General features: G+C 35.0%; 1 protein-coding gene across 1 annotated transcript in view; it reads right to left on the bottom strand.

Moving 5' to 3' along the window:
- LOC126469929 (collagen alpha-1(XI) chain-like) overlaps positions 1–12897 on the bottom strand; it is a 546479-nt gene that overhangs the window by 169337 nt on the left and 364245 nt on the right. The window contains exons 7-8 of the mRNA XM_050097326.1: positions 10703–10777; positions 7709–7819 (exon numbers count right to left, since the gene is read on the bottom strand). Of these exons, the coding sequence (XP_049953283.1) occupies positions 7709–7819; positions 10703–10777 (186 nt within the window). The remainder of the gene's footprint in view (positions 1–7708; positions 7820–10702; positions 10778–12897) is intronic.

Raw genomic sequence — 12897 nt, 5'->3', positions numbered from 1 at the left:
GGAAAAATTGACTAGTTTGTTATTTGTTCATGGAAATGATGCTGGAAAAACATCAAAATTTCTGCTGGAGTTGTTGGATATGTTGGATGGATTAAATCATGAAGCCATGAAAGGAAACAGCTTGTAGAGATAACTCATGTTGTAACTGGTACATTTAGCAACCATCAGTCAGATTTATTAGTGATCAGACATGGAGTTCCCCATGGTTCTATATTGATTTCAATCCCATTGTTACTATGTGTACATTATTTAGATACAAACAGTAGTAACAGAAAACTATATCAATTTGCAGACAACACCAACATCTTAATTACAGGAATTGCCAAAGAAGTGTTTGGAAGCAATATAAGGCTGTCGCAAAGAATATTGTAATGAATGTAGTAGAGTACTTTGATTCAAATAGTTTGATAATATATCTGGAAAACGACTGTAACAATGGACATTATCACCACCTGGAATAGGACACAAGCTAATCCTCATACTGACATAGGTGAATGAACAATCAGAAAAACAGAGAGTGCAAAATTTCTTGGGGGAATGGATGCCGTAAAATGGGGTAAAGTGATACAGTTTGTAAATTAAAAATGTATTAACACATATAATTTTTTAAAAAAATCTATTTATACAAATGACTGATTAGATCTATGTTAGGAGTATCTGTCCATATAATTCTATTTAATTTTCTTATTTTCTTTACTTATTATTTTTTTTAAAAAAACCCTTGCATCACTTCACCCCAGGTAATGGCTGTTGTATCATGGTCTAACAGAGCCAGAGTGAACTGAAATATATAGTACCAGTATAACCAAACATAAAGGATCGTTTGTATGTACCTGCTCTACCAGCTGATCTACCTGACTTAAGAAATAGGATTGAAGCAGTTGTTGCAATAATTACTTCAGACACACAAATCAAGATTTGGGAAGACCTTGCCTATCAACTCAGTGTACACCTGTGTGGTGAATGGTGCTCACATTGAACACTTGTAAGGAAAACTGTTTGAGCTGCTCTCTCATTTGATGTATTATTTGTTATTGTAAGTTGAATGTAATAAAAGTTACAAAGCCTTAAAATCTAGATATTCATTTTGAAACACCCAGTACAAATACTAAGAAACTACATATTATATGATAATCTCAGGGCCATATATTTTGCTTATGTTCACTTGGTATTGAAATATGGTGTTGTATTTTGGGGAAAATGAGGAGCAAGTCTGAAATCATTTAGATGACAGCAACATATTAATAGACTAATGGAAGGGGTAGACCAAAGATCATCATGCAGGGAAGTACACTGGTGTGCAAAAGTTAATGAACTGAAGAAAAAACGTCTGTAAATGAGTCTGCGATCATGTTATAGCACTTTATTTGTAAAGGTTGTCTTGATCACAAAAATTTTATAATTCACAGTTACTTGTTTTGGCTACTGCCCTCTTCAGATCACTAAATACTCTGATGTAGGAATTAACATCAAAATCTATATACACCGAAGATCCATGGAAACTAGTACACCTGCGTAATATTATGTGGGCTCCCTGCAGGCACCCACAAGTGCCACATCACTACATGCCATGGAGTCAACTAATATCTGAAATAGTGTTGAATGGAACTGACAACATGAATCCTGCAAGACTGTCCTTAAATCCTTAAGACTACAAGGAGGTGGAGATCTCTTCCGAACAGCATGTTGCAAGGCATCCCAGATATGCTCAATAACGTTCATGTCTGGGGAGTTTCGTGGCCTATGGAAATGTTTAAACTCAGAAGTGTGTTCCTGGACATGTGGGGTGTCGCATTGTTGTGCTGGAATTGCCCAAGTCCATCAAAATGCACAATGGGTATGAATGGATGCAAGTGATAAGACAGGATGCTTACGTACACATCACGTATAAGAGTCGTATCTAGACAAATTGGGGTCCCATATCATACGGGAAAATACCCACTTCATCACTGCCTCAGAGATGCAGCATCCCATCGTTCATGTGCCGACGATAACACCACCTTCAAACTCACTTCAATTTTGATAACTGCCATTGTAGCAGCAGCAATGAATCTGAAAACTGTGCCAAACATTGTTGTCTTATACAGATGTTGCCAACTGCAGCACTATATTATGACTGTTTACATGTCTCTGTATTTGACTATGCATGCCTATACCAGTTTTGTTGGCCCTTCTGTGTATGTAGTTACATAGTAAGTGCTCAAGTTGATATATGGATTTTATTGTTGATACCTACATCAGAATATTTTATGATGTGGAGAAGGCAGTAGCTAAAACTGGTAATTGTGAATTGTCAAATTTGTGTGATCAAGACTGATATTTAAAAATAAAGAGAAAAATTAAGGTCAAAAATAACTTTCACATGATGTGTCAGTGCCAAGAAATATAGCTTGATGAAACTTGTAACATAAATAGAAAGAACTGCTACAATGCAGTACATAATGTAACTGAAAGAAATAGGCACTGGCCGGCCTGAGTGGCCGAGCAGTTCTAGGCGCTTCAGTCTGGAACCATGTGACTGCTACGGTCGCAGGTCCGAATGCTGCCTCGGGCATGGATGTGTGTGATGTCCTTAGGTTAGTTAGGTTTAAGTAGTTCTAAGTTCTAGGGGACTGATGACCTCAGCTGTTAAGTCCCATAGTGCTCAGAGCCATTTGAACCATTTGAAATAGGCACTGACACAAACAGAGACAACACTTTTAATCAAAGACAATAATTACTCTGACACCACTATGATTTTTATAATCCTCTGGAAATTAAAAAAGCAGGGTGTGGTTCTTAATGGGGTGTGCAATCACCACAGATAGCAATGTACACTCTGCAATGTTTTCCCATGCTGGCCACAAGGTTGATATGATGCATTACCAAAATCCACAAAAACAAAAACTGAGAGAAATAATTTCAAATCAACCATGGAGGATTACTTGGTCAAGTACCTATACAGTAAGGGAGTATCTATAAAAGTAAAACTGTAGCACCAGTTAACATCATATTTTTAAAATGTGTAGGGTAATAAAATACAGCATAATATTGCTTTTTGTTAAAGCGAGCTGTGTAAAAAATTTCAATAAATGTGTATAGTAACTTAGGAATGGTCTCATATGTTTTGCACTCTGTGCAGTCCTAGATCCACAGAAATAGTAATTTAGAAAAAATAAATTACTTACAGTAAATACAGAAAAGTATGAATTACACTCTAAACTTTCAAACAACAACTTCACTGTGATGGAAGCTTCATCTTTAGTATAAAGTAATATTGGTCTAAACCATTAGTTATTAAACAAAGTGAAAGATTTTGGAACATCAGCTATAGAAATATAAGCATTCTAAATAACTGTGGTATGCCCATAGAAGTATCCTGATGAAGGCACAAAAATCTTCCTTCAAGGCCTCAAAATTGCACATAGTGCAAGAAATAAGGTAATGAATCTATTATTGCCTGAGAACTGAGAAATCACAGTATGTTACCCTACATGAGAAATTTCTTGTACAAAGCCAACTATAGACCACTTAATAAATACTACCTATCAGAATCAGTATGAATCATTAGTACCGGTACTTAAGATAGGAGTGATAACTTACACAATAACAAAGCATCAATCTACAAAAGTGGAACTCAAGGCATTTAGACATAATTTAAATGAAGAATCATAGGAGCACATTTACAATCCAGGTAGCACATTTGGAAAATTTACAACATCCATGGACATAGTTAAAACATAAACAATATTTTGATACAGATTTTTCACTTAAACTCAGAAAGTTAAAATAACCTACAGAAACATCTGCATCACTACTGGTATAAGAAAATCATGTGCTCAAAAACATTTCCTCTGCAGATTTTCTAAAACAGGTGTTGTGTTATAACATCTCAGTTTGATAGATAATTTGGAAAGTACAAAACCAATACTCAGGAGAGTTATAAAAAGTACCAAAATGTAGTGAAATGACAGTCATAAAATGCACCTTATAAAATGAAAGCAACAAATTAAATGCAACTGCACAACAGCTGGGTTTTGCATCATCCATCCACTGCCAAAGATCATATAGTGACGCAAATGCGTGTTATGAATCTTGTACGACAGACAATTTGGTGCTGTTTGCTTTATTTAGCTCTAAGCTTCATGACTTGTCTAGTTTCAGTCTTTTTTCTTTTCTGTTTAAAATTGATTTTGTATTTGTGTAGCTTTTCTGTACATCCAACAATAGTAATCATTTGATCTTGGTAAAGCTATGATACTGGAGACTTGTGTTTGGCAGGTCTGCAGTCCCAGTGCTTTATCTACAACTAGTTACTGATTTGTGTTGTCCAGATGATAGTGGCTGTTGGTCTTCAAGTCAGATGTTGATGCTTCTTTTAATATTTCCTATTCACACTTGCCCACATGTGCAGGGGATTTTGTATTCTGTTGCTGTTGCAAGCAAAGAGCATAGATCCATTATGGTCTTCAATAATTCATGCAACTTTTTTGTCATTTTAAACACTGTGTCAATACCATGTCTTCTAATCACTCAGTAGATGCATTCTATGATTGTGTTTATGAATGGGCAACATGGATAAATAATGTGTTATGATGAACACTAGCATACTTCTAGTTCACCTGATACAACTTGTATTGATATATTAAAATATATTTTTGTTTTTACATGATACTTTATAAGTTTTGAAAACTATGAAACTCAATATTGTCAATATTAACCTAATAGATTAGTAGCCCCAGTTTTTCTATTTACAGTAAGTTATTTTATTTTGTTCAAAATCTTGATACAGAGCATATGTGGATTAACTAATTTTTTTATGTTAAAAAAAAAGTTCAAATGTGTGTGAAATCTTATGGGACTTAACTGCTAAGGTCATCAGCCCCTAAGCTTACACACTGCTTAACCTAAATTAGCCTAAGGACAAACACATACACACCCATGCCCGAGGGAGGACTCAAACCTCCGCTGGGACCAGCCGTTTTATGTTCAAAATACAGAAATTAAGATGGGAACTTAAAACCCAAGCACACAGATAGGACCTATTTTTTGTAGTTGCTTTGTAAGTACTGTTCAACGTATAAGAAGGAATTTACCTCCAGCATGTGTGACCTAATTTGCAGTTTTAACCATATTTCATGTTACAAATAATTAAGTAGGTTAGGAATGAATACAATGCTTCATCAATATTTGTGCATTCCCTCTAAACTGTTACCATTTAATGCACAGGTGCCTTGATGGGAGAAATGTTGCAATGGAGAGCAAGATGTGTTGCCCCATCTATGTTGGAAGAGTCATGAAATATGAAGTTTTTGCATCAAAAGACATGTTACAATGCAGTTTGTCATGTTTTATTTCATAGTTTTGGAATTGTGCAAACTTTAATGAGGGTTTAATGATTGTAAAGGTGATATTTTGAAGTAGCTAACAGAAACTTGTCCAGTTATATGTGAAGTCTGTCACCCCTTGTAACATGAACCAAATCTGTTATAATGTTATTTATTATGATTTTTAAATTTTTTAGCAGATTTTAAATGCTTGTAGATGTAAGTAGCCAGGTGAGTTCCAAGCCTCTTACTGTAGATGTCATCCTGTCAGTATCAATAGTCTGACAAGATATCAGTGACTTAATATTGAAGAGAATGATAGTAGATGCAGGACCATTAAAAGAGTGGAAGAAATCCCTTGGAGAATGTTGTAATATACAAAAATAAATGATAAAGTGTACAAACAAAATTTTGTCAATAAAACAAATATAATCTGAATATTGTAATCTTTATTTTAATTTTTGACTTCATATTTTAATTTTTGTCTTGACAACCCCTTTAACTAATTTAATTGCACATAACTACTATTTACTTCATTATAAAACCAGAAAGAAACCACATACACACGCAGTAGTAAATGGAGACAAAGAAAGGAAGAACAATAATATTATCCTGGATAACAAGAAAGAATTTCAGGGAAGGGAAGACCATTGACTGGAAAAATAATTTGACACCAACTGTTCTGGCAACCCTCAGATCTTATTGGGAAAACAGAAGGGCAGATCATATTAGTCAAGGAGCACTACTGTGTGAACACAAGTTAGAATACAGTGTGCCACAGGGATTGGAAATGGACGCGCTCCTGTTTCTAGTTTTTGGAAACGACTCAAGCTCTCATGAACAGTTCTTGCAATTTTCAGGTAACAACACTGTACTGAAAGGGCATCAATGCCAGCAGGCCTCAAGAAGAAGCAGATACTTTGTTTGATGTGACAAAAAAATGATCTGTTACAAGCAAAATGAAAGCCAATGAAGAAAAAACACAAAAATTGGTATGCAGCCTCAGTGATAAAGGGTGCCTAAACTGTGCAGGGGTTGTAGACTTCTGGGGTTCATGATAGACAGCAATCTCACTTGGCAAGAACACACTGCACATGTGTGTGATAAACTGTCAGGTGTCACATATCTTCTAAGAAAACAGAAACATGTAATACCTGATCAGCATCTCCTAATAGCGTATTACCCATTGTTTCACAGCCATACTGGCTCTGGCCTGTTACTATAGGGTCAGAATCAGAATCACAATCTTATTATCTCATGATGTACATACATAAATCATTTATTTAAAGTACGGGAGACTCATCAAGATAGATAATGTGCCAGATATATATACGATGTGTGGCACAAAGAACAAAAACAACCTTAATGTACAAAAATCACTACACATTTGTTTATTACTCTACAGAGAAATCTTCATCTTCATTATAAATTCCATGAGTGAATAATAACATTTTTGCACTAGAATGGCACATAATCTTTTCTTCAGTAAACATAGTTCAATACTGTGGAAGTTTTTCATTTTTAATTTATTATAAATTTCTGTAGTAATGTAATGAGTAGTTTGGGAGTAGAGTTTTAGTCTATGAGATGGAAACATGAAACTGTCATTGTTTCTTGTGTCATACATTTGTTGAAAATGGTTTTCTGTAAATAATTCTGGAGTGGTGCAGATAAAGACAAACAGTTAATAAATGTAAATACATGAAGGAGTTAAAATTTTTTGATTCCTGAATAAAGGTCACTCTACAGACTGCATGGAAGTATTACTACTAAAAATAAAAGCAATAATGATCATAACATCAAGCAGGAGGCAGGAACACTGTAGGCCATTATTCACAACAATGGGAACAATAACTGTTTATAGTCATTAAGCATTGTTGTGTCTTCTTGATGTTAAGGAAAATCTAAAGTCCTTCAGCAAGAGGCATGAGATACATGACTACAACACGTGCAAAAAAGAGAGCATAAATGTACCAATCTGTCAATTGTCCAGAAAATTGCACTGAAAGTGTTCAGATCACTACTCATGGAAGTGCAGATCCTGCCACTGGAGAGGTTCAAAACAAGATTTCTACAAACATAAAAATACATACACTATACTCCATTCACGTTTTTTGACTGTGAAGAAGGTGACCGAATTTACAGAATTTTCTCCAAAACTAGTAAATCTGTCAGAGGAGTAAACTGTCAACAGTACATTAAAAATATCTATCTTAAAAGGATTAATCTGTTCAAATTTTTTGTAATACTATGTGTTATTTATATAGTAATATATCAGTTTCAAAACTTTCGATGCAGCCTAGTCAGCCACAGCTAGTGAATGACACAGACTTGTAATAAATGGTAAATAAATAATGCACAAATATGCAAAATATATTGTTTATATGTTTTTGTAACCTCACCGGTTCTCCAATGTCCCCAGGTTCTCCCTTCTGTCCTTCTGGACCAACAGGACCTTCAGGTCCTGGAATGCCTGTTAATCCCATTGGACCTTCAGATCCTCTCATAGCCATCTGAAAAGATGAAAAGGCACAGATCATTTGGTTTGTAGAATGGTTGTGTAGTGTATATGTTTTGAAGGTCCATTTTCTTTTTAGCAGTCAATTAAATGAAATATAATACTCCAGATATTTAATGAAACTGAACTATCCTCGTCTCTTTGTTCTTAAAAAAACTACAGTGTATTTGTGGAATTAAATACTTTCTCATTTTAAGTACAGATTTCTGTCCATTGTACCTATGTAAATTTTTTTGTGCTTTGCTCAATATTGTGTCTGAAGGAAATACGTATGGTTATGCCTAATATGTTCAGAACAGCAATTATGAGAGAAAAATGTTATAATCAAAATTGAATAAATATATGTTTGTGTACTTAAGCTACTAAATACTTTACTGAAAACATATATGCAACAGATTTTGATCTGGCAACTGTGACTTTAAACTGTGGGTTTAACTCAAACTGTTCAGCAGATATAATTTGAGCAAATATTTAAAAAAATATCTGAACAAACTTTTTAGCCAACAGTTACTATTCATACAGGAAAGGCCTAACATAATGATTATTAATACAAACTCAGTGTTTTGTTGGTACTTTATAGTTATCACCTTAACTTTTTTAATTTCAGAAAAATGGAAGACCAAAAAGATGGCACAAATTGACTGTGAAAAATGCAGGTTGGTTTCTGAAATTGTTACTTAGTAAATATAGACAATAACATAGAAAATAGCGTGATTATATTCAAACAAAACAAATGAAATGTGAATAATGTGGTGTAAACTGTTTGTCTGCAGCTGGCTGTTGCAAATGTAGCATTGGGTTCCTGTCTGCTTTCATTGTCTTCTTTCTCTTGGGGTTCAAAATAGTTTTTATACATTTCACACTTTTGTATTGTTTTGACTTCCTTTCACTTTTATTATATTTCATGATGAAGCAATGATCTGTCATTATTGTCAGCAGATACCTGGTCATATTAGAACATTAAAATCAGTTTGTTGTCAATATCTAGAGCACAGTTGTCAGTTACAACACTCACTCGAATGTTTAATGTGGTTATACTGCAATGCTTGAAGCTGAAAACTAAATTATGTATGTGTAACTCAGGTATCAACTGAAAGTTACTCGGTCACTGAAATCAGCTGTGATTTTCTTTTGATTTGGTTATCACCTTTGTGACTAAATAAAGAGATTTTGAGTGACTGCAAATAAAGCAGGAAAGTTCTGGTAGAATGTAAAGGATTTAGGAGTGAAGGTGACCACTCACTGAATAGCAGAAGTATTGAGTCAGACAGGCACAAACAAAGGAGAAAGAAAACTTGCTACCATTTCGAATTAATCCCTTCTTGAGCTATAGCACACACATAAGGCCCCCCCCCCCCCCCCCCACACACACACAAACACACACACCTGCACCCATATATAGTGCTGCTTCCCTCCAAGCTGCTAGCTACTACTCACCCCAACCTGTGTTCCTGCCTCTCACTTCTCCCCTCCTCTACCTATCCAACCCACCACAAACCCATCTCATCCACCACAACCCCAACCCCAGTTCACCTGCTGAAATGTAGTCATGACACTGTGCATCCAGCTGCCACTATGTAGGGGCACAGAGGTGTATGTGCATGCATGTATGCATGCATGTGTGTGTATTTCTACTCTTGCTCAAGAAAGGACAGACTCTGAAAGATAGTAAGTTATCTTTCTCTTTTGTGTGTGCCTGTTGATGACTCAAAGCTTCTGTTATTCAGTGAGTGGTCTTCTTTATTCCTAAATTATTTACATTTTAAGTGTCTGTTATATACATTGCATTTCTTTTGTATCTACAGCAACCTATAAAGCACAATTGGGTACGTATCATGGATTACATGCCACTGATGAAACTTCTAACAGTATGTGTGAGCTATGTATGATACATACTGGTACTACTTAAGAAGGAGCTTGTTTAGCCACAGAGATGATAATGATATAAAAAGAAAATCAGGTTCTTTGTAACTATTTTACATGACTTACCTTGTTAATGACTGACACTAAGTTTATACAGAATGTCAAATTACACACATTTAAGCCATCTAGTTTCTAAGCCTATTTTATCTGACAACCAGTTTCACCATTTTACTATGCCATCTTCAGGCCCCTGACTGATGTGTAGGTAGATTCTACCTTGGTTGTGATCAAAACAGGGACCATCAATAATGGTATTAGTAGAGTTTTGCTATAGCCATCGGCAGATGGTGGTTGAGGTGATTGCTATAGCAAAACTCTACTAATATCAGTATTGATGGCCCTGTTTTGATCACAACCGAGATAGAATCTTCCTACACATTGGTCAAGGGGCCTGAAGATAGTGTAGTAAAACACTGTAACTGGTTGCCAAATAAAATAAGGTTGGAAACTAGACAGCTGAGAGGTGTTTAGTTGGACATCCTGTATCAAACAGCCAAGTCCCGAACCATCTCTAAAAATATGGACATATAGAAACTTAAGTTTATACAGTGTGTTTAAAGACAAAAAGTTGTCAACATACACAATGCATATGTAGTAATAGAAATAAAGAACTGTTAATTGTTTCTGAAAATTAATAATGTTTTTAAATTTTCATCATATTCGGCTGTAATGATCTCACTTCAGTCTGTCTGTCAGTGATATGTAATTTCACAGAGAAAAGTCACAAAGAAATCTCGCATTTTATTGTAAGTAGGGAATACAATTACTTCAGAAAATCAATTAAAAATCAGTGTACATTTTGTTAAATGAGGTAAGAACTGTGGTAGTCAGTCCCTACATTGAAATGGATATAATTATTTGCAATGCATATTGTTGTTCAGAGAGCTCACAATGTTACTTTGTTTTATAGTTTCACAACAGTAAGGTTCCTGATAGCAAAATTGTAAATACTTACCATATGTTGTGATAACATTTGTCGAAACTGCTCTGCTTGGTGATCTGGACCCTTTTCATTACCTTGAATGTTCATCTACAAGAAAATGAAATACTAATTTGAAAAAATTACTTCCTGTAATATATCTTGAAAAATATTTGGAGGGAATTGAAGAAAATATAATCAGTCCATAACAAGAACACAAGCAGCTTTTTACTAATTAGGGAAAAACTCCCAACTTTATGAATATAAGAGACTGATGATAACTACTTTTGATGATGCTACTTGCAATTGACTCACCACAGCTATTCAACAAGTTAACAGTTGATCATATAGACAGAGTCTACAATTAATGCTCCAGTTATATTTGATTAGTCAGAGGTAACACAGACCTAATTTTTCTGGTTGGCTTTTTGGTGACATGTGCTTAAAAAAAAAAAAAAAAAGTATTTGAGTTGATAAACAAACCACAGTTCTTCCAGATATAAACCTAATGTCTTAGTCTTGTTTCATTTTACTTAGCACTACAACATGTATGTTACCATAGCTGTAAAACTATATGACATTATCTGTGATACACAATTTTGGATATCTTATAAATTGTTTGCAGAATTACTGGACATTTATAACGAGTATTATCTGCAAAATGGCATTTATAAGAAAGTAAGTGGTACTAAAGTATTTTAGAGTAACCACAACATGGAGTCACAGCAAAACATTAGTAAAATGAATGTACTACTTAACTGATAATGTTAATACAGTGCACATTTCCTTCTTTTTTTTAGGATGTCTTAAATCTTGCCTTATACAGTAGCTGTGCATATCTGCATCTACGGACATACTTTGCAATCTATGGAACTGTGCATGACAGAGGGTATGTTGTACCACTACCTATCATTTCCCTTCCTATTCCACTCGCAAACAGAGTGAGGGGAAAATGACTGTCTATATGCCTCCATATGACCCGTAATTTCTTTTGCCTTATGTTCATGGTTCTCACTTGAAATGAACAATGGCAGTAGTAGGATCACTCTGCATTCAACTTCAAATACCAGTTCTCTAAATTTTGTCAATAGCTTCCCTCGAAAAGAACATCATGTTTCCTCCAGGGGTTCCCATTTGAGTTCCCAAAGCATTTCTGTAATACTTGCTTGTTGACTGAACACACTGGTAACAAATCCAGCAGCTTGCCTCTGAATTGCTTTGAACAAGTGTTCTATAAGTGGTATCTTTTACATATGAACCACTCCTTCCTAAAATTCTTCCAATAAACTGAAATCAATCATTTGCATTCCCCACTACAATCACCAAGCAAGTCAATGCATCACTTAGCACACAATCCTTACATGCTCATTCCATTTCATGTTACCTTGAGGCATAGTGCCTTGATATTTAATTACTCTGACTGAGTCAAATAGCACACAATTAATGCTGTGTTCAAAAATTCCAGGGTTGTTTTTTCTACTTATCTACATTAACTTACAATTTTCTACATTTAGAGCTAGCTGCCATTCATCAAATCAACTAGAAATTCTATCTAAGCCATCTTGTCTCCTCCTACAGACACTAAATGATGACATCAGCAAACAGCTGCCCAATTGCTACTCACCCTATCTGTTAGATCATTTATATATGTATACTATAGAATAACCATGATCCTCTCACACTTCCCTGGAGCACTTCTGAGGATACCCTTTTCTTTGATGAACATTTACCATCGAGGATAACGTACTGGATTCTATTGCTTACGACATCTTCAAGCCACTCACATACCTGGTAACCTATTCCATATGCTCGTGCCTTTGTTAGGTAACCTATTCCATATGCTCATACCTTCATTAACAGCCTTCAGTGGGGCATTGTATCACACACTTTCTGGAAAGTTTTTTGGTGGAGTTTGGGTTATGTCACAGAGCTGAAAGTTCTCTGCAACTTTACAAATCCTATGGAGGTATCATGCTTTTTATTTATTCCTGCCACTAATCAGCATTTATGAATATTTTAAAATTGTTGCTATGGTGTCCGTTTCTTTTCTGAAACGAAAGTGATATTTGTGCAGTGCCTCTTCATTTTTCCTTTCAATTCTTTTGCACATTATACTAATAAGAAATTTAGAAGTGTGAGATCCAAATGTTTTCACATGTACCTGGTAATGCATTCTTTGGTAATATAATGATACTGGTCCTCTGGAAATCAGATAATGATTATTCTGTTTC

This window comes from Schistocerca serialis, chromosome 3 (assembly GCF_023864345.2).
Source record: "Schistocerca serialis cubense isolate TAMUIC-IGC-003099 chromosome 3, iqSchSeri2.2, whole genome shotgun sequence".
Classification (NCBI taxonomy): Eukaryota; Metazoa; Arthropoda; class Insecta; order Orthoptera; family Acrididae; genus Schistocerca; species Schistocerca serialis.
The sequence above is the reverse complement of the archived record's forward strand: the minus strand, read 5'-3'. Positions and strand labels throughout refer to the sequence as shown.